General features: G+C 35.1%; 1 protein-coding gene and 1 long non-coding RNA gene across 6 annotated transcripts; both read left to right on the top strand.

Annotated features, from left to right (window-relative positions):
- Window positions 1-305: 305 nt before the first annotated feature.
- LOC115962331 lies at window positions 306-2,268 on the top strand. The gene is made up of 3 exons (XR_004085382.1): window positions 306-407; window positions 942-1,116; window positions 2,089-2,268. It is a non-coding gene; the product is annotated as an uncharacterized LOC115962331 (long non-coding RNA).
- Window positions 2,269-9,312: 7,044 nt separating this feature from the next.
- LOC115960425 (TMV resistance protein N-like) lies at window positions 9,313-25,060 on the top strand. 5 transcript variants are annotated; one of them, XM_031079325.1, is made up of 9 exons: window positions 9,313-10,097; window positions 17,787-18,864; window positions 18,969-19,277; window positions 19,364-20,440; window positions 20,527-21,324; window positions 21,521-21,644; window positions 22,082-22,257; window positions 22,793-22,973; window positions 23,907-24,307. In XM_031079325.1, exons 1-5 carry the CDS (start codon window positions 9,592-9,594, stop codon window positions 21,259-21,261), a joined length of 3,705 nt encoding a protein of 1,234 aa, XP_030935185.1. In that variant the 5' UTR covers window positions 9,313-9,591; the 3' UTR covers window positions 21,262-21,324; window positions 21,521-21,644; window positions 22,082-22,257; window positions 22,793-22,973; window positions 23,907-24,307. The 5 variants fall into 5 exon arrangements, with proteins under 5 accessions (XP_030935185.1, XP_030935181.1, XP_030935182.1 ...); XM_031079321.1 differs by having other exon boundaries at window positions 22,009-22,257; XM_031079322.1 differs by lacking the exon at window positions 23,907-24,307 and adding an exon at window positions 24,703-25,060 and having other exon boundaries at window positions 21,521-22,257.
- Window positions 25,061-25,717: the final 657 nt, after the last annotated feature.

Raw genomic sequence — 25,717 nt, 5'->3', positions numbered from 1 at the left:
TATTTACTCCTTGAGATTTATTTGTTGTATATCCAATTTATTGTGAACACAAGTTTAACATAAACTTGATAGTTGTAATCTCTATTTCATAGTGGATATTTTTCGGAACTGCCCCGTGGTTTTTCCCCCTACACTAGAGGATTTTCCACGTAAGATTTGGTGTTCTTGTGTGATTGTATTTATGTGGTGCTTGCTAAAATTTTTTTTGTTTCCATAATATTACTATTGCTTAGTAGTCATTAATTTTAATTCACACATAGACATAGTGGGAAAAAGTTTCCCCCAACAACATTGTCCTACTGCCAGTAGCATGGGCTTTGGTGCCACTACCACCACCCACTACACTGTCTTTTTGTATCTGGGGCTGATGCTGAAGATGGTTGAAAAAGATCCCAGAAAGATTTCCAGTAAGTATCTTTTTTCATCTCTCTACTTTTTTTCTCATGTGGGTTTAATTTCCTTTTCTTTCCCAGAAACTTTATCCTTTTTTCCTTTTACATTTGTCTCTTGTGTGTGACTATTTCTCTGTTTGGCAGCAAGAAAACTTGAGGAAAATTAGCATAGAAAGGGTACAAATCTTTTGAAATTCTATCTTGTTTTGATGTTTTAGTTTCGGGAGTTGTAATGCAGAATTTGGGTCGAAATAGTGGTGCCAGACTTAGTTCTTGAGTTCTCCACTTGCTGGGTTCCCTTTGGAACATATATATTTTGTTATCTTATCCTACATTTTTCATAGAAATTGAACGAGTGGCAAAATGCTGGGGTTTATGCTCTGTTATGTTTTTTGTTTTCATAACATATAAGGACTGCTCAAGCAAGCCAGTCTGTTTGGCTTTGCTGGCAATTTCTCTCCTTGACATAAAATGATTTTTTTTTTTTTACCAAGAAAATAGGAGGAGCTTATTGTGAATTATGTTGTCTTGTATATATGTTTTCTGAAGATACCAGTTGGAGCTATGACAAAAAGCTTTGGAGGAGAATTTAACTGTATATTTAGGACAGGTTGTCAGAATGCCCACATTGCTGTACTGCTTATCCACAAGCTGGGTCACATGATAAGGAAGTCCCAGAATAGCACACGTCTTTCTCGCCCCTATGGTGGCTCTGGTTCAGCAGGTAAACTACCATTTATAATGTTGGTTTTGTAAAATGATGTTCGGCTTTGGGTTGTATTTAAGTTTAAGACAATTTTTGTAGTTGAAGCTGATACATTACACAATAATGAAGTGGTGTGCTCCTTGGCTTGGCCGAGGTGGGAGGTATGCAGGCCATGAGAAGGGGGTTAGGCTGTTGGTTTTTAGTGCTTATTTATGCAATTCCTCATCGTGATTTTAAGAAGGGGCTTTTAGATTCTTCGTGCTTCAAGTTCACCTTGGAAGGGAGTTTGGCATTTAATAAATAGAATCAAACTCATTAGTCCTTGAAATATATTAACAAAATCAAAATAAGGCTTGACTAGCAATAAAATACATAAGCATCAATTTCAAGTATTGAAGATTCAAATGCTAGTAATTGGCCAACCTTGATGGTGCAAGTGTGGGCCTAACTCTTCTAACAGCATGGTAATATGTAGAGTTTTAGCAAACAGTAAGGTATTGCGTGGCCTCTTTATCTGGTAATAAGTGTCACAGGTAATGATTTTCACAGCTATCAAATTATCTCTTCATCGCATTCACCACCACTTGTTGTTGCTGTTAGTAAGATCTATCAAATCTAAATGTTTTAACGGCTGCATGCATAACTAATTAATGCTGTAGGATTGTAAAATAATTAAAATGTGATGGATTGTTGATGATGTTTGCAGTTGCTTTATTAATGCTTGCATACCTAAGGTATACACTATTCTCTTCAAGTTCAAGAGAAATTTGACCTTGGCCAAGTTTAACAGAGTTGAGTGTTTTTGGTGTTTTGACATTTCTTTTTCAAGTTAAATAAGTACTTACACTATATTATAATGATGTGCAGTTACTCGTAATCTAATTTGTTAATTTGTATGAGTTTCTTGCTTGTATATTTCTCTACATTGAACTGCATTCTCATTTTCTTTTTACATCAAAATGTTGAAATTTGAAGTTGCTTGCATTTCAGGATCTAGTGACAAAACAAACATTGGAAATGGTGTTGTAATGTATGAAAATGCAGGAAGGGAAGCTCGATTCTTAAAGTTTTTGTATTCTAGTTTTATTCAAGTGAATTTGTATGATACATATAGTGTTTTAATATAATCAAGAGACTCTATAATGTAAAAATGGTGTTTGAGGTGTCATTTGGAAGATTGAAAATTTGGGAACTTCATCATTTGTTGTATTCTGTATTGTATGTGTCCGCACACGAATTAGTTTTCCGTTTAACCTCATAGTATGCCTGGCCTGTTTTCAGCTTCAGTAGATCGGCTTATGTCTAAAATGCATGAACTTAAAGGTTCTATGTTTGCAGCTGACTCAACCACTCCAGAGGAGTGCTATAATTTAATCTGCTTCTTGAATTAAAAATTGAATCTAGTCTCTATTAGGGTGATGGTAGACCTGCATGTTTCACTTGCCATAATTAGTTTATGCATATATTGGCAATAGGCTAATATATAGGAGTAATGCTTAGTTAGCATTTCCAAAACTAATTTCTTCTCCAGCTGAAAAGGCAAAACAAAGTAAAGAGATAAAAATGTGCTGTCTGGTGATGAATTAAACTGGTTTTAAGAGTTGTTTGGATGCATAAGAGGCTAAGGGCTTGTAATTTCGGTAGAAGCAAAATGTAATTTGTTTTGCAATTCATTGACCATTGATTTTACTTTGAATACTATGACATCTTTTCCAACCTATGTTATCATACAATATCAACAAGCAACAAGGCAAGTCATGAAAATGTTGGACCTGGACATGGCATGATGCCCAATTTTGGTTTAGAAATAGTGTCCCAATAAATGTTCACATGATCACCAGCTATATAATTTTTACCCCTTGCATTTGTTTTCCTTATAGTCTGAAATGTTACAACACTAAAATCAATTGTTGCCCCAGCTAATGCTTATTGAATTATGAGCTCGCGGATCAATTTTCTCATAGTAAATAAATATGCTTGATATTGTAGAAGACGTCCTCACGAAGCCTTTGCTTATATGATTTCGGATGTAAGAAAGTCCACCTCATAGATGAACTTATGAATCTATTGCTCAATTGCCAGAAAATGCTTTCTTTTTCTTTTTGGGAAAATTAACTTTCAAACTCTATAAATTGAAATTCAGTTTACCCATGCCATCATGCATACATAATTAACAAAGGTGAAGGGCCGCAATTACATTCTACCAAATAGTCTCTCAAAACAGCAGAAACATTTCTTCGGTTTCATGATTCTAGGTTCCAGAGAGCGTGAGAGAAAAAAAAAAGACTTGGAAAAGGGTACTCTGCACATAGAATATACTATTAGAAATGTGTGTCAGTATCAGTAGATGTTGTCATGATATATGTTCAAATGTTGTACTCCTAATATTGCTGGTATTTCAGAAATGCTTCTTGTTGGCATTGGGCCTAATTGGCATCCATGTGGATGTGGTTAGCCCAGTATCGAAGAAAAGAACCTTTATAAGTTCCTTATGCAAAGTGGATTGGAGACCTACTATCTATCACATTTGGTCTCGAAGAAACTCAAGAATTCATGGAGAGGTCAAAACGGAGGAATTCATAGTGAAGCTATCAAAACGGAGGAATTCATGTGGATGTGTTTCACAATGCAGTATACAAAGCGTAATGAAGCAGGTGTGAGTGACTTCATATTTTTTTTCCCCTGAATGATAAGGACTATAAATAAATCATAGATAAAAAATAAAGGGACAAAGGATGATAAAATGTCTACCCCACCACCTCCTTAACTCATTTTGTCTCTGCATTTGACTAACACGCAATACAAAGCAATTGAAAGAGTTTTTTTTTTTTTTTTTTTTTTTTTTTTTTTTTTTTTTCTTTTTTTTTTTTTTTCTCCACTGAATAAGGCAATATATTAACACAAAAAAAGGGGAGCAAAACAAACAGAAGCAAGGGAAGGGGAGAGACTTAGCCTACACCTCCTTCCATAAACCCAGAAACTACAGAGAAAGGGGGGGTGGGGGGGGGGACCCAAAACTGTTACAAAAGTATGCCCATTAGGCTAGGGATGAACTACAACATTAGAGCCTCTAAAAACAAAAGAGGCATTCCAACATACAAAAGAGCTTAGAATTACACAGATATCTTCTATAGTAGCCTTGATGGACCAGTGAGGAGTTGTAAATGGGTTTATGATAGCTTTTATCACAGATTGGGCATCTCCTTCTAGCACAACTCTAGCGAAACCTTCTTTACGAGCCAAACTAGCTACTAAGAGAGAGGCTTTAGATTCCGCCCATAAGGACACACCTTGGCATTCTTCCTGAGACTGTGCTACTACTATGGATCCGTTGCTATCTCTGCAAACCACTGCCAGCACCACCTTATCAGACTTCACTGCTACATCAAAGTTACATTTGATCCATCCAAGAGGAGGCGGCTTCCATGAGGGAGAGTTCTCTTTTTCTTCAAGAATCGATTGCCAAGCTTGCTTGTGTTGAATAAATACGTTATTTATTTGGATGGAAAGCTTGATTGATTCTATTGGTTGGTTTCCCCACACTGTTTGGTTTCTGTTCTTCCAAATTTGGTCACAAAGAACTGCTGCAAAAAGAGTAAACTCCTTTGCTTCCTTGCCTTGGATCTATAACAATTCTCTTGGATTTATTATGATCTTTATCCATTGATCAATACTCATATCTTTGAATACAACCATGTTTAAGGGCCAAACTGAATTGGCCCAGGCCTGAAATGTGATGGGGCAGCTTATAAAGACGTGTTCAACAGTTTCAACCTCTTCCCCACAAATTGGACAGCTCATGTCAGGAATTGGAAATCTTTTACTAAGAGTCTCCCGGACTGAAAGAGATTTGCAAACTATTCTCCAGAGAAGAAGCTTAAGCCTCTCATGTGTTTTACTCTTCCACAACATCTTCCAATCCGCTTCATGCATTGGCCCCAGTGAGATGCTGTTTTGTTGCATTTTTAACATATATGCTGATTTTACAGTAAACTCACTTAATGGACTTTGTCCCCAACATAAGGTGTCACACTTGAAAGAGCTTCCTCAACTACTAAGCAACCACACTAATAAAATATGTTATTAAATAAAGCTTGGCTCGCATTTCAGACTAGTCTGATCAGTGATCATTTTCTTTGTTTAGGAAATGTTAAGAGACCTTTTATTAAGAGAATAATAAAACAATAAATGTTGTCAACAACTTTTTATATTTTCTATGGGGTTTGGCTTACCTCTAGTACTTTTTTAACTAGAATCTCCTTTTATTTTAATGAGAAACTGTTACATCACCCACTAACTAAATAAAACTAGATAATGTCCCGCACGATGCGCGGATTACTTTACAATTTCATTTGAAATCATTTTTATATATATTAAGACCTACATATAATACTTTTTTTGTTATATAATAATATTTATGTTTGCCCACAATATTGTTGAATACTTTGAAACTTGATTTTCTTAATTCATATTTTATTTTTAAAAAATTGTATAACGCTATAAGACTATAACACATTATAATATTTACCATTAAAAATAGATTTTATTTTTTAAGCTGATTAAATGATTTTGAAATCTTTAGATAAGAATTTAAAGCATAAAATAAGATTTTTTTCAAAATTTAATTGTCTTTAGTTGGGATTCCGTATCCTTTAAAAAAAAAGCGGAAAATTCTTTGAAATCATCATCGATTTTGATTTTTTATCACTATGGCTCATACTACACAAAATAGCAGTAAAAAACCTAAAAAGAAACCTACAAATTATGAGTTCTAACACAAAATAAAAAAAAATAAAAAAATAAAAGCTAACTTCATAAATAATCAATTAGAATTTTTCTTTTTCTTTTTCTTTATTTCTAAAACAAAATACATTTATGACTTTCCCAAACCAAAATCTCAAACATCCAAAGACTCAAAGCGAATCACAACCTTCACAAAATCCACAATGTCCGACTATAACATCAAAACCGTAAGCTTCCGTCACTAAATAAAAACCCAAGCCCCTTTCCTTGGTCAAAGCCTACTCATATGGGTTAGGATCAAATAGTACTGCAATGTTAGAGTTATGTAGGTGTCGTTGAAAGGTTGAAGGTAAATGGTATCGTTTTTTGTCTTAGTGTATTTGAGATGGGATGGCATCAAGCCAAGGGGTTGTGGGCATGTGTATATAAAGGAGTAGAAGTTAAAAGAGGGGACGGAAATGCAAAAAGTTTTTTGTGTGTGAGAAAGAGGAAAAGTCTTGAAACAACCAAATGAAACAAATAATAGTCTTAAAACATTGAATAAAAAATGTAATAAAAAATAAAAATTAGTCCTAAAACATTGAATCAAAAGAAATAAAGAGTCCTTATTTTTATATTTATTTTTATCACTGATGTGGATTAAGAGTATTTTAATTTTTTCATAGAGTACAACACATAGCAGAACCTCATGCTCTCTCGCATGAGGTCTCTGCTTTTATATATATATATATATATATATATATATTGATGTGAAGATTAAAACTTATTACCACTTGCTATTGTGTACTTAAAATAAAAGAACACCTCCAATTAAAAAAGTATTGGAGGTAAGTTAAACCCTTTTTCCATGAAATTGGTGTTAAGAACAAACAATTAATGTTACTAAAAAGTTTCAACAGCCCCTAACCTCCTACCCCTTTATCATTGAGTAATGTTTATTTCACACAAGTTTCAGTTCAAAAGTTTTATCTGTGCAAAGTATGTTTTCATGTGCAATAGTGCGTGCATTAGTATTAGTATTTAGAAAAGTTAATGGATGCTTTAAGGGGACATTAATTTAAGAAATTTTTTTATAAATTTTTTTATGAGAAAATAAAAAAAATCAATTGATTTCTTTGATAGATTTTTATATTTTCTACAAAAGTTATATCAAAACTTTTCGAAAATAACTCAATAAGGTCCTATTAATAGGTATCTGTAGGACATTTATTAATTGACAATTTTAGGAAAGTTTTAATACTCTACTTTCATGAGAGGTATAAAAAATTGTCAAAAAAATTTAGTTACTTCTTTCTTCTCCCATAAAAAATTTCTAAAAATAATTTACAAACCAATGCTGATAAGATATATGTTAACTCTTCTCCGTCATTTATATTGGTAGTTAGGCATGACAAACCCTAGTGTGTAGTCTCTTAGGAAGTCAACCTAATAAGACATGTATCTATCCTATCAAATGGATAGTATACGGCAATATAATTTCACTGAATCAATAACATTTTTGACAATAAGATTCATCCTTTTAAAGCACCATAACACTTGCTTTAGCTAACATTATAATATTCTCTCATTGATAATTATAGTCATTTAAATGCTAACATTATATACAAAATAACTCACAAATGAATACAAAAATTTGGTAAAAAGAAAATTGATTTCATCAATTCACTTAAATATAAGAATTTAAACAGTATTTAAAATAAATTATAATAATTTTTATAAAAATATTCCAACATTATTCAAAAATGATAAAAGAACGTCCAGTGCCACTTTTGTATGCGTGTGTGGATACAACAATCTTTGAGCCTTTTGAGTCTTGAGCGGTAAGGAGAAGCACCCAAAATAGACACTTAGGGCCTGTTTGGTTTCAAAAGTGGTGTATCCACTTTTCATTTTCTATAATTTGTATTCAAATTCTGAATTCAAATAGAGAAAAAAGTACCAATTTTCATATTTAGAGATGTTTATTTAGTTGTTTTGAATATATAATTTGAGTATAAAATACATCATATCTATTTTTTTTTTTAAGTAACTGTTCTCAACTTACACATTGTCACATCACTCAACGGTAACAACTCCTCATCAAACCCACTAGAATCTCTCACATATATTTTACTCTCTATATCAAACCCACCATAGAACACCTCTCCACCCTTTTGCAAAACATTGTTCAAGGGAAAAAGTTAGTTACAAAATTAGTTATAGCCTAAGGCTATAACCTTATTCAATAAAATAAACATTATTACATATTTTGAAAATCTAACCGTTGAATTGCATGTATACTTTACACTCTTAATACATATTTCAAATTTTATGTCAATCGGATATTATTTAGTTTATGATCTATAAGTTTATATTTTATGCAAAATCTTAAACTACAAAAACTAACAATTAAAATAATTTATCAATGGCATAACTATTGATCTTTAATTTTCTTGAAATCTTGCAAGTATAGAGAATATAAAAAGAAGATGTATTCCAATGGTGGAATTCTCAAAATTCACCTTCAATAAGAAGATATTAAAGTAAGATTGTAGCTTTAGACAATTAGACTACAACCAATTTTGTAGCTAAATTTTGTCCTTGTTCAAGCGGACTGTAGCTATTTTTAAGCCTATTTAAATCTGTCTTTCTCTGTTATACTTCAATCTCAATATTTGAATGATATCAGTTCAATCTTAACATCAAAAAAAAAAAAAAAAATAGTGTGTTATATCAAGTGAATGTTCAATGGATAAAACTAATACAGTTCAACAGCTGTGTAACAATCATGCTAAATAAACATACTCCATAGTCATATTCCATAGACATTACTTTTGTTACAACATGTCCACTATCAGACTCGAGGCAATGTTGTAGTGGTGGGTTCCCTTATGTTTTCATAATATTTAGGAATATGCCACTATATTCATATTTATAGAAATAAAAATAAAAACACTGAAAAATTGTATTTATTTTCTGTATTCAAATTCATTTTTTTTAAATTAAAAATGAATATTTAGTACAAAAACAAAACCAAATTAAATTTTTTGATGGTGAATCTTACAAAAAAAAACTAAAAATGAATAATAAAAGCACCACTCTTTTCTCTTAACCAAAGAGGCCCTTAAGCCTTAACACCATAATTTCTTTATATATGCTTGATGGTTTTTCTTGTCCTTTTTTTTCTTTTTCTTTTTTTTGATGAATTGGTTTCACCTGTCATTGTGTTCCCACTTTAGCACCTTCGTATGATTTTTCTTTTTTCTTCTCTTCTTTTGAGGGTGGGGCGAGAGGGGAAGCGTCTGTGGACGTCAGTCTATTTTAAAGATAAGCTTTTACCTTCTTCTTTTTTGAGAAAGAAGATAAGCTTTTACCTAACCTATTGGAATTTCCAAGCGATAACATACTTTATTCCAAGAAAGAAAATACCAGACATGCTACAATATCAAACCTTGTTGACAAGAAAGTCACCATTTAAAACAAAAATGAATTCCAAATTCTTATCTTCCAAGCAATTTCTCAATTACTTTAACAGCCAATTGCAGTAGCAGTTGATACATAGAAGAAGAGGAGGGCCAATTGCGCACCAACTCTAATAGAAAATGAATTGTTTGACCCATGACTGCTGGTCCCTCTGTCTCACACTCTCACTCACACGTTACACCACTACCAGCGTTATATAAAGAGGCTTTTGAGCTTTTTCAGTCGCACCTGCAATTTCCTAAATTTGTAAACTAAACTAAACTCAGCTCATTGCACATCCATTCCTTCATGGCTTTTATCCCATCATCATCTTCGTCTTCATCTTCTTCTTCCTCTCCCCGTGGATGCAAATACGATGTCTTTCTTAGTTTTAGAGGTGAGGACACCCGCACAAAATTTACAGACCATCTATATAGTGCTTTGAAACAAAAAGGCATATCCACTTTTAGGGACGATGAAAAACTCAAGCGAGGAACATTCATTGCCCCAGAGCTCTTAAAAGCAATAGAAGAATCAAGATTTGCTATCGTTATTCTCTCAAGAGACTATGCTTCTTCAAGGTGGTGCTTGACTGAACTAACAAAGATTGTTGAGTGCATGGAAAAGACACGATTGGTAGTTCTACCTGTCTTCCATTATGTGGATCCAGGTCATGTGCGGAATCAAATGGGGACTTTTGCAGAAGCCTTTGCAAAGCATGAAGAGTGTCTCAAGAATAACATAGGAAGTGTTCAAATGTGGAAAGTTGCTTTGACAAAAGTCACTAATCTCGCTGGATGGGATTTAAAGAATAGGTAAGAATTTGGCAAAAATACAAATTACATTTATTAAGTTTAGTCAATTGTCTTTTGGTTCTTTAAGTTTCATTTTTGCCAGTTTGATCCTATAAGTTCATATTTTTGGTCACCATTAGTCTGTCCATAACTCCTGTTAACTAAAATAAAATAAAATAATCAAACCAAAAAATTATTTTTTTAATGCGAATTACACCTGCTAAATTTTGTTAATTGTCATTTTAGTTCTAGAAGTTTCATGTTTTTTTCATTTTAGTCATGTAAGTTCACATTTGTTGTCTCCATTAGTCCTTTTTAATTGCAATTTTTTTTTAATGAAGTGGAGGTAAGACTAATAGTGACAAAAAAAAAAAAAAAAAGTGAATTTATAGGAACAAAATGACAAAAATAAGATTTATAGGACTAAAATGACAATTGACCAAATTTAACGGAGGTAATTTTCATTTTTGCCTAAGAATTTCTTTGAAATAATGCTATTTATTGTCAACTTTTTATATTTTCTAAAATTTATTTTTCGTTACTTTGTTTACTTGGCCACATGATCAAAGAGCATTATAAGTCTAACCATATTCTAATCCAAGTAGGACTAGATGTCTATCGAGCAAGTACATGTTTACAGAGACTTGGGCGTTACAACAAGTTAAAGGCCCTAATGGCTCTAACATTGCCCCCATAATATATCTAACAATGACTTTCTTTGTCCCATATATATTACAAACTTTGGAATTTATAATCTCAAATAGGACTTTGGTTGAAGAACCTTTTCATTGTTTGGCAGGGTAGTCCCTAAATGATTCAATATGAGCAAACAGAGATAGACTTGGAAAAAGTGAGCCCGACTCATTAATTTGACCCAAAATTGAAGGAAAATACCTGATTTGAACTAGAGAATTTTTTACCACAAGCAAAAACGGGTTGACCTAGACCGGATCTAGCTTTTTTTTTTTTCCTAGGTAGTGTACTGGTCAATCCGTCTAACTTGTGACCAACCCTTTTAAATTTTAAAAAAAAAAATAAAAATTAGACTATATAAACTAGCAAATCACTCCAAATACAAAATTATGTAAAGGTAACATGACATCAACCATCCAAAGGTAATGACTATGTTGAATCAAATACCAATCACTAAAACTTTTTTATTTTCTGGTTTGACCACAGGACAACAAGATTTAGAGAAATTGAGCTTATAATATAAATTTTGAGAGTATCAAGTAGCTCAAGTTGAAATAACATCTCTACATCCGTGATAAAATGCTCAACGCATTGGTCTAAACCTCAAATTTCTGCAATAAAACTCATAGCATCCTTGCCATTGTCAGTCTCATCTGTGACAAGTGAACCTCTATCTCTTTCATTGTTTTCAAGTGGAACAAAGTTGAGCGAACTAGAGTCGAATAAATGCACCACTATCACCCGAGAATGCCACTAGAGTTGTGGACACTTATTGTTCTATTTCTTTTTTAAAAAAATCTTAAATTTTTTTTTTTTAATTTTAAGGACTTTTTTAATGAAATAAATTTTTTTTTTTTGAAACCAAAACAAAACTATGTTGGTTTGGGCACTTAATAGCTAAGAAACTAACTTTTATAGTGACAATATCATCGGTAACTTTGAATTGTGTAAACTTAAGAATCTTTGCATTATTTAACTTTTGTTTTTGACTATTTTGTTATTTTTGACATTTAGTAATTTTTTTGTTCATTTATTTATTTTTGGCATGTGAAAAAAATATAGGTTGACCTGTAATCCCATCGAACCAATTTACAACTTGTTTAAGATGATACATTTTTAACCTTAACCTGATTGACTCACCCTGAACTCGACCCAACACAACCTGTTTGCTAGGTCTAAACAAAAAACTTGGTAATCCACATTATACAAGTGACTTGAGGATTTTACATAGCTTTGGATTTTACAATCTACCCATAATGTCTTCATTTGAATGCTTGCCTCTTTTTTATAGTTTGCATTTCCTGCAGAATTTCCTTGATAAGCAGGTAAAAATGTTTAGGGAAAATGGCTTGGCAAAAAGTAGAATTATGCAGTTTATTTTTATGAAATAAAATTGGGAAAACGGCAATCCAAGAAAGGTTCAATAGAGGAATTAATATAATCAGGCACTCTCAACTCATTAAACTCTTATAGTCATAAAGAAACACATGGCTCTCAATTATAGAGCATATAATGTCACCCAAAAAAAAAAAAAGTCAAACCTCAATTACAGCGCCATATTTTACATTTCTAAAATTCACGTTTTCTTACTGAACAAAGTGACAGTGCAAGCTCAGAATCAAATGTTGAAGGAGAAGAAGCAACTATTCCAACGGCTAGTTCTCAGTCCAAAACGGTGTCGTGTAGTGAAATGGCTAAACACAAAACACGCTTAAAGTCTAACGGTGTCGTTTCTCATTAAACCCAAACGATGTCGTTTAGACTATATCAGTTATTGAAGGCTGAAGGATCACGCACGTGTATGGTTCTGTTATGGCTCGTGTGAGGCGGTTATGATTCTGTTATACCAGAATCAGTTGAGCTTCGTCTCCCTCCTTCACTGATGTACCTGTATATATATTGTGTCCATTCACCAGTATAATTATTGGATTGTATTGTTCTCTTGATAGCAATAATATTGAAGCTTTTCAGTTTATCTTTTCAGTCTCTGTTTTCATTTCTGGTTTGAGCAACACAGTAACAGTGAGATAGAGAGTGGTTTTGTCATGGTATCAGAGCATTGATCCATATCAATGGCTTCTACTCAGTCCAGTTCATCTTCTTCATCGTTTTCTTCGAGTACTGTGCCTGCTATGGCTTCTTCAAGTCTGCCAGTGAACTCTTCATTGTTGTTGCTGTCAAATATGTCATCTATGATGACTGTGAAGCTGGATCATGGGAATTATGTGGTGTGGAAACATCAAATCGAGGTAATTCTTGATACCTACAACATGATTGAGGTTCTTAATGACTCAGTCACTGCTCCAGATAGATTTCTTAAGGATTCATCTGGTAATTTTACTACTGAAATTGATCCAGCATTCATAGCTTGGAAGAATCGTGAACAGGCAATGTTCACATTCTTGAATTCAACTCTTTCTCCTGCAATTCTTGCTCTCACAGTTGGGCAAAAATCTGCTAGAGGAGTTTGGAGAGTGTTAGAGAAAAGATTTGCATCAATTTCAAGGTCTCATGTTATGAGTCTCCGTAATGAATTGAATGCAATTAAGAAAGGGAATGAATCAATTGATAGTTATTTTCAGAGAATTAAGCAAGCCTGTGACAGATTAGCTGCTGTGTCTGTATTTGTGGATGATGAGGAGCTTCTTCACATTGTTCTTGATGGTCTCCCATCTAGCTATGACTCTTTTAGTTCTGCTATTAGAACTAGGAGTGATGTGTTGTCCATAGAAGAATTGAATGCATTACTTAATGCTGAAGAGAGAATTATTAAGAAAAGATCTAATGGTGTTGATCAAATTTCTATGGCTATGGCTGCAAACTTCCATTCACAAGGCTTTCCTAAGGGAAGAGGAGGAAGAAACTACAACCAGAGAGGGAGAGGTGCTCGTGGACATGGACCTCACTCTGGTGGAATGAATTCTCAATTTGGTGGGGGAAATTACTCCAACTTTGGTGGATCTGGCTCTCAGTTCCAAGGTCTTAATCCTGGTAATCAAGGTTTTCCATCTCAATTTCAGTCTTTTAATCAACCTAAGTCTTCTCAAAATCAAGGTCAATCCAGTAGGCCTACTTGCCAGATATGTGGAAAGAATGGCCATTCAGCTCTTGATTGTTACCATCGAATGGACTTTGCATATCAAGAAAGGCATGCCCCTGCTAAACTTGCTTCAATGGTGGCCAATGCTGCTCAAGTCCAGGCTTCAAACTCTTGGCTCACTGACACAGGCTGCTCAGATCATGTAACTCCCAATTTGTCACAGCTGTCCCTTCATCAACAACCTATTCAAGGCAATGAGACTGTCACTGTTGGGAATGGTCAGGAACTGCCAGTCACTCACATTGGTAATGGTAAGCTTCAAACTCTAACTCATAACTTTAGGCTTGATAATATTCTAAGAGTGCCTGACCTTGCTTCTAACCTTCTGTCAGTTCATAAACTATGTCTCCAAAATAATGTTTTTTGTTATTTTGATGCCAACAAGTTCTTAATTCAGGATTTGCCCACGGGGAAGATCCTCTATGCAGGGTTGAGTAAGGATGGGGTCTATCCAATTCCATCCCTCTCTGATCTATCCTCATCCCTGCACCATTTCAAGTCCTCTGCCTTTGTGTCTGTCAAACCACATCAGATTCTGCTCTGGCATCACAGGCTTGGCCATCCTCACTCTAGAGTTTTATATTCTGTTCTTAAGCCTGTATTTTCATCTCTTTCTTTGTCCATGATTGATGAGGTTTGTTCCTCTTGTGAACACTGTATAAGTGCTAAGATGCACAGACTTCATTTGAATAAAACTTCAATTGTTTCAACTTCAGTTCTTGAAATTGTGCATAGTGATGTTTGGGGTCCCTCTCCTCTTACTTCCTTACTTGGTTTTAATTACTATGTACTTTTTGTTGATGATTACACTCGGTTCACTTGGTTGTTTTTGCTCAAGTCTAAACATGAAGTTTTGTCTGTCTTTAAGCATTTCAAGAACATGGTTGAAACTCAACATCATTCCAAACTTAAAATTCTAAGAACTGATAATGGTTCTGAATATACTAATGCTGAGTTTCAAGCCTATTGTTCTGCTCAAGGTATTCTCCATCAATCTTCTTGTCCTCATACCCCTGAGCAAAATGGAGTATCAGAAAGGAAGCATAGACATGTTGTTGAAACAGGTCTTGCTCTCCTTTATCAGTCCCATCTTCCCCTCAATTTCTGGTCATATGCCTTCACTGCTGCCACTTACCTTATCAATAGGCTGCCTTCATCAGTGTTAAAGTTTTAGTCTCCTTGGGAAAGATTGTACTCTAAAACACCTTCTGTTCATGCTCTTAAATCCTTTGGGTGTGCTTGCTATCCCTTTCTTAGACCCTATAATAAGAACAAACTGCAACCTAAGTCTACATTGTGTATTTTTCTTGGATATCCACCTTTGTCTAAAGGGTACATTTGCCTTGATCCTACATCCAACAGAATCTATATTGCTTGCCATGTTTTGTTTAATGAAACTCTCTTTCCATTTGCCACTAATCCCAATCTCACTAATCCTCATGTTCCTTTTTCATCTTCATTGTCTGATTGGTTGTCTCATCCTGTCCCTACTTCTCCAGCATCTTCTATATCTGATGCTACTCCTCAAACTTCTTCCTTTTCTTCAGATTCTGATTTGTTATCTTCTCTCCTTCCCTCATTTCTTTCTTCTTCTTCTCCTATCCCTGTTGTTCCTACTCCTGTTGATACTCCTTCCTCAGTATCTGCCCCTTCTCCTTCTGTGCTACCTAATTCTGTCCAACCTTCTGTCTCACCTTCCAATCCTGCTCCTCTTGATCTTGTTCCTTCCTCCACAAACACTCATCCTATGGTTACAAAGTCTAAGCATGGAATATATAGGCCTAAGGTTATGCAGGTACAATGTGACTATACTGATGCAGAACCTCCTTCCTTTAAAATTGCTTCTAAACATCCTCAATGGGTAGCTGCCATGGATGCTGAATTCCAGTCTTTACAGAAGCAACAGACTTGGTCCTTGGTTTCTCTCCCTCCTCATAAGAATGTTGTGACTTGCAAATGGGTTTATAAGCTTAAAAGGCATAGTGATGGGTCTGTTGCCAGGTATAAGGCCAGATTGGTGGCTCGGGGCTATCTCCAACAGTATGGTTTGGATTATGATGAAACATTCAGTCCAGTTGTCAAGCCTGCCACTGTTAGACTCCTTCTTGCCTTAGCTGTACAACATGGTTGGACATTGAAGCAATTGGATGTTTCCAATGCCTTTCTGCATGGTCTTCTCAAGGAGGAGGTTTTTATGGCTCAACCTCAAGGCTATGTTGATCCTTCTTTTCCTAATCATGTGTGTCTTCTTCACAAAGCCCTCTATGGTCTCAAACAAGCTCCTCGAGCTTGGTTTGAGAGATTTACATCTCAACTTCTTCATGTGGGGTTCTGTGCTTCAGCTGCTGATGGCAATTTGTTCATCCTGAGGCATCACTCTTTCATTGTGTATTTGTTGCTCTATGTGGATGATATTATCATCACTGGTAATTGCTCTTCCTTTGTCTCTACCATCATCACACTTTTAGGCAGGGAGTTTGATCTTAAAGACCTTGGCCTGCTTCACTACTTTCTTGGCCTCCAGATTGACTACACCTCTTCTGGTTTATTTGTGCATCAGTCCAAATATGCCTCTGATCTTCTCAAGAAGTTTGGCATGACTGATTGCAAGCCTTGTAAGACCCCCTGCTCTCCTAATCATCATCTTCTCCCAAATGACAGCACCCTTTTATCTGATCCTAAATCCTATAGGAGCCTTGTTGGAGCATTACAGTACCTCACTTTCACCAGGCCAGACTTATCTTTTGCTGTTCAACAGGCCTGTCAGCATATGAGCACACCTACCCAAAATCACCTTCAAGCTGCTAAACGCATCCTGAGGTATCTTCACGGTTCCCTTCATTTTGGGATTGCTTTTACTCCAGGTCTCATCTCCTTATCTGCTTATAGTGATGCAGACTGGGCTGGGGATCCTGTGGATAGAAGATCTATTACTGGTATGGTAGTGTTTTTTGGTAATTCCCCCATTACCTGGTCTGCTAAGAAACAATGCACTGTGTCTCGTTCTTCCACAGAGGCTGAATATCGTGCATTAGCTTCTACCACTGCTGAGTTGTATTGGCTTCGAATGCTCCTTAGAGATTTTGGCATCTTTCTTCCTCAACCTCCGATTCTATGGTGTGATAATGTTAGTGCTTTGGCCATTGCCTCCAATCCTGTGTTTCATGCTCGCACAAAGCACATCGAGGTTGACTACCATTTTGTTCGTGAAAAGGTCCTCAGACATGACTTGCTTCTTAAATTCATTTCCACTCATGATCAACTTGCTGATCTATTTACCAAGGGTCTTTCCTCTCCCCGGTTTCGTTGGCTTACATCCAAACTTATGTGGAAGTTCCCCATTCGTTTGAGGGGGGATGACAGTGCAAGCTCAGAATCAAATGTTGAAGGAGAAGAAGCAACTATTCCAACGGCTAGTTCTCAGTCCAAAACGGTGTCGTGTAGTGAAATGGCTAAACACAAAACACGCTTAAAGTCTAACGGTGTCGTTTCTCATTAAACCCAAACGATGTCGTTTAGACTATATCAGTTATTGAAGGCTGAAGGATCACGCACGTGTATGGTTCTGTTATGGCTCGTGTGAGGCGGTTATGATTCTGTTATACCAGAATCAGTTGAGCTTCGTCTCCCTCCTTCACTGATGTACCTGTATATATATTGTGTCCATTCACCAGTATAATTATTGGATTGTATTGTTCTCTTGATAGCAATAATATTGAAGCTTTTCAGTTTATCTTTTCAGTCTCTGTTTTTCATTTCTGATTTGAGCAACACAGTAACAGTGAGATAGAGAGTGGTTTTGTCACAAAGCTCTAGATTATGCTTAAGCCGAATGCTTTTTTTCCCCTATCAATATGGCTAGCTTTGCCTCATGTTTTTTTTTTTTTTTTTGGTGTGTGGGGCTTTTTTTTTTGCAGACCTGAATCTAAAGTTATCGAAGAAATCATTAAAAGGATATTTAGTGAGTTGAATTGTAAATTCTCAAGTGTTTATGAGGATCTTGTTGGAATGGACTCTTGTGTGGAGGAAATGTTGGATTCATACTTGTCTGAAAAGTTGGATGATGTTCGTTTTGTTGGAATTTGTGGGATGGGTGGAATAGGCAAAACAACTCTTGCACATGAAATTTATAAAAGTATTTCTCATAACTATGAAGCTACCAGCTTTATTACTAATATTAGAGAAGAAACTAAAACTCGAGGTCTAGTTTCTTTACAGAAACAACTTCTTTCCAACATCCTCATGGAAAGTGAAATAAATGTTTGGAATATTCCTGAAGGAATCAATCTTTTGAGGAATGCATTAAGTAATAAAAAGGTTTTTATTGTTTTTGATGATGTGGATGAAGATGAACAATTAGGAGCATTAGCAAGGAAGCATGATTGGTTTGGTCTAGGGAGTAGAATCATTATAACAAGCAGAGATAGTCATCTATTGAAAAGATGGGGTGTGAATGATATATATAGTGCTAAGGGGTTGAGTAATGATGATGCTTTGCAGCTTTTTAGTTGGAAAACTTTCAAAAAACCTTACCCTGAAGAAAATTATGTGGATTTTTCAAAGGCTTTTGTGAATTATGCTAAAGGCCTTCCTTTAGCTCTTAAAGTTTTAGGTTCTTTGTTGTTTGCTAAAAGAACGGAAGAATGGAAAAGTGCCCTAGATAAACTAAAAGAAGAACCTAATAAAAAAATCTTGGATATACTTCAAATTAGTTTTGATGGGCTAACATATAAGCAAAAAGAATTGTTTTTAGATATTGCATGTTTTTTCAAAGGAGAGAACAAAGATTGCATGGGAGATGGTCTAGACTACAATCTTGGTGTTCTTATGGAGAAATCTCTCATAACCATTAGTGAACATGGAACACTGTTGATGCATGATTTGCTACAAGAAATGGGTCAAGAAATTATACGTCGTGAATCCCCTAAAGAGCCTAGTAGACGAAGTAGGTTGTGGTCTTATGAGGATGCCCTTCATGTGTTGAAGAATAATACTGTAAGTTGACTAATCTAGATCTAAACTTGAAGAAATAAATATATTGTTACAAACTCTTCTAATAATATGCCAATTATTCTAATTTCATTTTCATTTGTTATCAGGGAACTGAGGTTGTTGAAAGCATAATGCTAATTGCACTTGTTCAAAAAGTGGAAAACTTGAGTGCAAAAGCCTTCTCAAATATGAAAAAACTAAGATTGCTAAAAATTAATAATACACAATCTTCAAAAGACCTCTTTAGAGGTAATGTGAAATTTTTACAAGGCCTCAGTTATCTTTCTAATGAGTTACGATTTTTAGAATGGTATGGATATCATTTAAAATCCATGCCAACCAATTTCCAACCAATCAAACTTGTTGAATTGAGGATGTGTTTTAGTGGCATCAAACAACTATGGAAAGGAATTATGGTAAGATTTTTACTTATACAAAATGTGTAATTTATTCAATTTCATTTAGGCTTGACTTTATCTAATTATTTATTGCTTTATAACAGACTTTAGATGAGTTAAAACTTATTGACCTAAGTTACTCTCAAAACTTGATCGAGACCCTGAACTTCAGTGGAGCACCAAATTTAAAGAAGTTGATTTTTCGAGGTTGTACAAGACTATCTAAGATTCATGCATCTCTTGGAAATCTCAAACAGCTTATTGAATTGGATTTGAATGGTTGCAAATCCCTCAAAAGCCTTCCTAACAAGATCGGCTTGGAAGGTCTTGAAATATTTAATCTTGGTGGTTGTTCAAGACTGGAGAAGTTTCCGAAGATTGTGGGAAATATGCCACATTTGTCAAAACTTTATTTGAACGACACTCCTATAAAAGATCTATCATTATCAGTGGGGCATATAACTGGCCTTATTGAATTGAATCTAAGAGATTGCAAAAATCTTTCAAGTTTTCCGAATGCCTATTGTAGTTTGATGTCTCTAAAAATTCTCAATTTATCTGGCTGCTCAAAAATTGATGAACTACCAGAGAATTTGGAAAATCTCAAAAGCTTGGAGGAGTTATATGTGAGTGAAACTGCTATAAAAGAGCTACCTCCATCTATAAGTCTCTTAAAAAATCTAAAAGAACTGTGTCTTCATGGATGTGAAGGGATATCACTTAATTCATCAAATAAGCTCATCAGCTGTCAAAGAAGAAGTCTATATCCCATGGTAATGTTAGAGCATTCTTTATTAGGTTTATGCTCTTTGACCGAACTACATCTATGTTTTTGCAATCTTCAGTCAATCCCAGATGAAATTGGTTGTTTGTCGTCTTTATTACGATTATTCCTAAATGGAAATAATTTTATTTGCCTTCCCAAAAGTATGATCCAACTATCTAATCTGAAATTTCTTGGGTTGAGTTTGTGCACTGATCTTCGATCATTGCCAGAGCTTCCATTAAATATTGAGGCTATTGGTGCAGGCTATTGTACTTCACTGGAAAAAATTTCAATAAGACCAGAAGACAATTTTGTGCCGGCACTTGATCTTACCAATTGCGTCAAATTGATTGAGAATCAAGACTATAGTGACCTATTGTCTGGAATGCTAAGACGTTATATCATTGATGACCAGGTCTCTCTCTCTCTCTCTCTCTCTCTCTCTCTCTCTCTCTTTGTGTTGCATGTGAGGTTCTAAGCATTATGATTTTTATGTTTCAGAGACATGATAAGCGGGAACTGGACTACGGTCTTGTGATTCCTGGAAGCGAAATTCCGAAATGGCTTAGCCACAAAAACGTGGGGACGTCAGTGAATCTGCAAGTGCCTTCAGATTTATTCTGTAACAAATTGATGGGAATCGCTGGGGGTTTTGTCTTTGTAAACCGCCAGCATCATCCATTTGACCAACTTCATATTTTTAATTTGGGAGATACAAGATATATGCATGAGCTTATTTGTTCCATGTACGCCAACGGATGTAAAATTGCCAAAAGGGAACTTCCATTACCCGAGGAATTTGGTAAGATTGAATCGAGTCAACTTTTACTGTTTTTTTTACCCTCTGTAGACTGGAAAGAAGAATTGAATGGAGTCAATGCTAATGGACTCACCCAAATTGAGGTTAAATTTGAAACCAAAGGTCCAGGCTTGGAGGTTACAAAATGCGGGGTCAGCTTGGTATTCGAACAAGACATTGAAGATCTCAAGCAAACTAAGGCTTGGCCTAGCAGCTGCAGCGTCACTCCTTATGAGGATGATTTAGATACCAAAATTAAGCAAAGTTGTGATGAGGCCGGACCTAATGGAGAAGCACCACACCCAAAGTGGATACAAATCCCTGATCTAATTCAAAGTCTTGTGCTGTGTTTGGGAAACTGGCTTGGGAATTTATGCACACCAGGTCAAGGTAACCCTGATCCTGTGGAGAAGGAAGTGGAAGAGTTATTCCAGTGAAAGTGGTAGCTGTGATGAATCTGCAAGGCTGATAAACCTGTTTTTTTTTCTCGTGATTTTTGTGTAAGTCACCATCTTTCTCCCTCTCTTCTCTCTCTCACTGAACTTGTTTGTAGCTATATATTTCTTTTCTCTTTAGTTTTTTATTTTTTAGAATCTTTTTCTTGGCATATGCTTTATTTTTTAATTTTTTTTTAATTTGTGACAATTGCCATTTTACTTCCGTGATTCACTAATTTGTGATTCTTATTTCTGCTAGTTGCCCCAAACTGGATACTATGAAGTTATTGGACCTTGTTGGCAAGGGAAATTGTAACACTGTAGCAGGCAAGATATGTGCAACTGATTGTGTGCTCATCATTTTTGTTTAACCATGTTAGAGGGTAAAATCATTACTTTTGCTGCTCTATTTATGGTATTTACAAGTACAAGTTTCCATAGGAGAATACAATAGATGCATCCCACTTATTCAGGCCGTTCCCTTTTGAATTCTGAAATGGAGCCAATGATTTTTTCAGTTGTATTATTGATGATCTCTGAGGCTATGATGAATTTTGTTAAGTTTGTTGATTAGAATGCTGTAGAAATTTTGCCTTTTCGTTTTCAAATTTCAATGTACTATCTTCTATCAATTGAATATCTTTAATTGTGTTATTGCTGATCAGAATCATCTTTATTAATGTAGTCAGCACAAACTTCTGTTTTATTTATTTAGTTGTACCTGTTGTCAATGCATTTCTTTTTCAGTCTATGAGCATACAGATACGATTCTTGACAATTCAGAATTAATTAGAAACTTCTCATCATCTTATTTGTAAAGAGGCCATGAAACGGTGGATGGCAGAGACATTGTCCTACTGCCAGTAGCATGGGTTTTGGTGCCACCGCCGACTACACCATCTTTTGGTAATCTGGGGTTGATGCTGTTGATGGTTGAGAGGAACTGGTTCAGCAACTCAAAAGATTGCAAAAAACTCCCAGAAAGATTGTCAGAAAGTATGTTTTTTTACATCTATCTACTTTTTTTCAAATGTGGATTTTCCTTTTCTTTCCCAGAAACTTTCCTTTTTCATTACATTTGTTTCTTGTGTGTGACTATTTCTCTGTTTGGCTGCAAGGAAACTAGATGAAAATTAACATAGAAAGGGTACAAAGCTTTTGATTCTATCCTGTTTTGATGTTTTAGTTTCGGGAGTTGTAATGCTGACTAATATGGGCTGAAAAGCCTGAAATAGTGGCGCCAGACTTAGTTCTTGAGTTCTCTACATTCTGGGTTCCCTTTGGAACATATATATTTTGTTATCTTATCCAACATTTTTTATTTGTCATAGAAATTGGATGAGTGACAAAATGCTGGGGTTAATGCTTTCTTATGGTTTTTGTTTTCATAACATACAAGCACTGCTCTTGCAAGTCAGTCTGTTTGGTTTTGCTGGCAATTTTTTTCCTTAACATAAATGCTTTTTTTTTACCAAGAAAATTGGAGGAGCTTATTGTGAATTATGTAGTCTTGTATATATGTTTTCTGAAGGTACCAGTTGGAGCTATGACAGAAAGCTTTGGAGGAGAATATAACTGTATATTTGGGATAGCTTGTCGAAAGACCCACATTGCTTTGCTGCTTATTCACGAGCTGGGTCGCTTGATAAGGAAGCCCCATAATAGCATGTGTATTTCTTGCCCCTACGCCTAAGGTGGCTCTGGTTCAGCAGGTAAATACAATTTATCATGTTGGTTTTGTTAATTGAGGTTCGATTTTGGGTTGTATTTAAGTTTGAGACAATTTTTGTAAGTTAAGCTGGTACAATGCACAATAATGAAGTGGTGTGCTCCTTGGCTTGGCTGAGGTGGTAGGTGTGCAAGGCATGAGAAGGGGGTTGTGCTGTTGGTTTTTAGTGCTTATTTATGCAATTTTTCATCGTGATTTTAAGAGGGGCTTTTTGATTCTGCATGCTTCAAGTTCACCTTGGAAGGGAGTCTGGAATTTAATAAATAGAATCATGATTATACTACAACCTCATTACTCCTTGAAATATATTAACAAAATCAAAATAAGGCTTGACTACCGGAAAATATTTGGTGTCAATTTCGAGTATTGAGGATTCAATTGCTAGTAATTGGCCGACCTTGATGGTGCAAGTGTGGGCTATTGCAGTTCAATGTGTAGAGGCATTGCATGGCCTCTTTATCTGGTGACAAAGTGTCACAGGAAATGATTTTCACAGCTATCAAATTATCTCTTCATCACATGCGCCACCTCTTGCTGTTGTAATTAGCAAGATCTAGCAAATCTAAATGCTTTAATGGCTGCATGCATCATTGATTAATGCTGTAAGATTGTAAAATAATTAAAATTTGTTGGATTGTTGATGTTTGCAGTTAACTATACGAATGCTTACATACCTAAGGTATACAGTATTCTCTTAACTGTAACAGAAATTTGGCCTCGGCCAACTTTAACAGACTTGAGTGTTTTTGACATTTCTTTTTTGGGAAATAAGTACTTACACTATATTATAATGATGCACAGTTACTTGTAATCTAATTTGTTTGAGTTTCTTGCTTGTATATTTCTCTACATTGAACTGCATTCTCATTTTATTTTTACATCAAAATGTTGAAATTTGAAGTTGCTTGCATTTCAGGATCCAGTGACAAAACAAACATAGGAAATGGAGTTTTGACGTATGAAAATCCAGTTAGTGAAGCTGGAATCTAAAGTTTTTTGTATTCTGGTTTTATTCAAGTGAATTTGTATAATTATATATAGGGTTTTAATATAATCAAGAGATTCTATAATGTAAACATGGTGTTAGAGGTGTCTTTTGGAAGATTGACAATTGTGGAACTTCATTATTTGTCGCATTCTGTATTGTGTCCGCACACAAATAGGTCTCCCATTTAACCTCATAGAATACCTGATCTGTTTTCAGATTCAGTAGATTGGATTATGTATAAAATGCATGAACTTAAAGCCTCTATGGTTGCTGTGGACTCAGCCACTCCAGAGGAGTGCTATAATTTAATCTGCTTCTTGTATTGAAAATTGAATTTAGTCTCTCTTAAAGTGATGATAGACCTGCATGTTTCACTTGCCATAACTTGTTTATGCATATATTGGCAGTAGGCTATTATCTAGGAGTAACGCTTGGTTTGCATTTCCAAAACTAACTGATGGTATTTATGTTACTAATCTTTTTTTCACTGGAATTTATTTATTATTACTTTCTTTACTGACATGTCATCTTTCTTTGTACCTTGTATATTATGAACACAGGAAATTATAAGCTCAGATTGGACTGTAGCTTTTTTTTTAGATAAAGATTGGACTGTAGTTGAACTGCCTTTGCAAGTTTACATAGTTTGTGCCATATATAGATATACTGTTTTAGAGTTCCCCTTTTGAACAAAGCTAACATAGCAATTTTTTTCTGCCGACAGTTTCGCAATACATAATGCCTTTTGGATTGTTGCTATATACATAGTCAGATTGATCAGTGGGAAAAAGAGTTCAAATGGGCTATACAAGCCATGCAAGGAAGCGGCTTTGGACCTACACTTCAAAGTAGCCAAGGCTGCCAATATCTAACATATGGACAGAAAATCAGATATGCCATACTCAAAATTTTAAAGACGAAGATGCAAATTTCAAATCCGTAAAGGATGTAGGACTTGCCACTTGGGCTTCTTTTTTTCTTTTTTCTTTTTTAAACATGAACAACGATTTCATTTATGATTGAATCCAAAGCCTCCGTAGCAGGAGCAGGTGAATCTTCAATCCAAAAAACATTTTCAGAAATTAAAGTAAATATATTATTAAACAATATTGAAAGTATGAAATTTGAACCGTGAAGAAATTCAAGTAACAATAATGTGTTTGGTTTGATGGAAATTGATTTCCAAAAAATATTTTCCATATTTACAAGCGTTTGGAGCCACTAAAAATGCAGGTCAACCGAAAATTGTTTTCATGTTGACAGTAAAATAAAAGTACGTACGGCAAAAATTGGTTAAGCTTTCTTTTTCCATGAACTATTTTCCACTTAACTCAAATCTCATCAACCTAACCTCCACCCCCTACCCCCAGTGTCTGCCACCCAATCACCACCCCCACTGTCCACTGCATTTAGGCTTGAAGTGAGGGATCACGGATTTAGGAAATTGCAGTCCACCGACCAAGCTAGCCAGTAGCCAGCACACTGTCCACGCTGCCAAGTGCCAAAGAGGAAAAGAAGAGAAGACGCCAAATGGTGAGAAAGTGAAGAAAAAAAAATAGAAAAATAGAAAATGATGTAATGGATTTAAAATATAAATTTACATAAGAGTACAAATAAATAAATAAAATTTAAGCGAAACAATTACACAAAATACTCAACCCCCTATCAACCACTGATATACAGGCTGTTAATTTCCATTGCATGGGAGCTTCAATAATTGGATCGAGGGTTATTAATTG

This window comes from Quercus lobata, chromosome 9 (genome assembly GCF_001633185.2).
Source record: "Quercus lobata isolate SW786 chromosome 9, ValleyOak3.0 Primary Assembly, whole genome shotgun sequence".
Classification (NCBI taxonomy): Eukaryota; Viridiplantae; Streptophyta; class Magnoliopsida; order Fagales; family Fagaceae; genus Quercus; species Quercus lobata.
This window is presented reverse-complemented; position numbering and strand designations above follow the sequence as displayed.

Coding starts and splice junctions, on each gene's coding strand:
- LOC115960425 (XM_031079322.1), top strand. CDS start 9,592: ATGGCTTTTATCCCATCATCATCTTCGTCTTCATCTTCTTCTTCCTCT. Junction 10,098..17,786: donor GGATGGGATTTAAAGAATAG/GTAAGAATTTGG, acceptor TTTTTTTTGCAG/ACCTGAATCTAAAGTTATCG. Junction 20,441..20,526: donor GTTATATCATTGATGACCAG/GTCTCTCTCTCT, acceptor TTTATGTTTCAG/AGACATGATAAGCGGGAACT.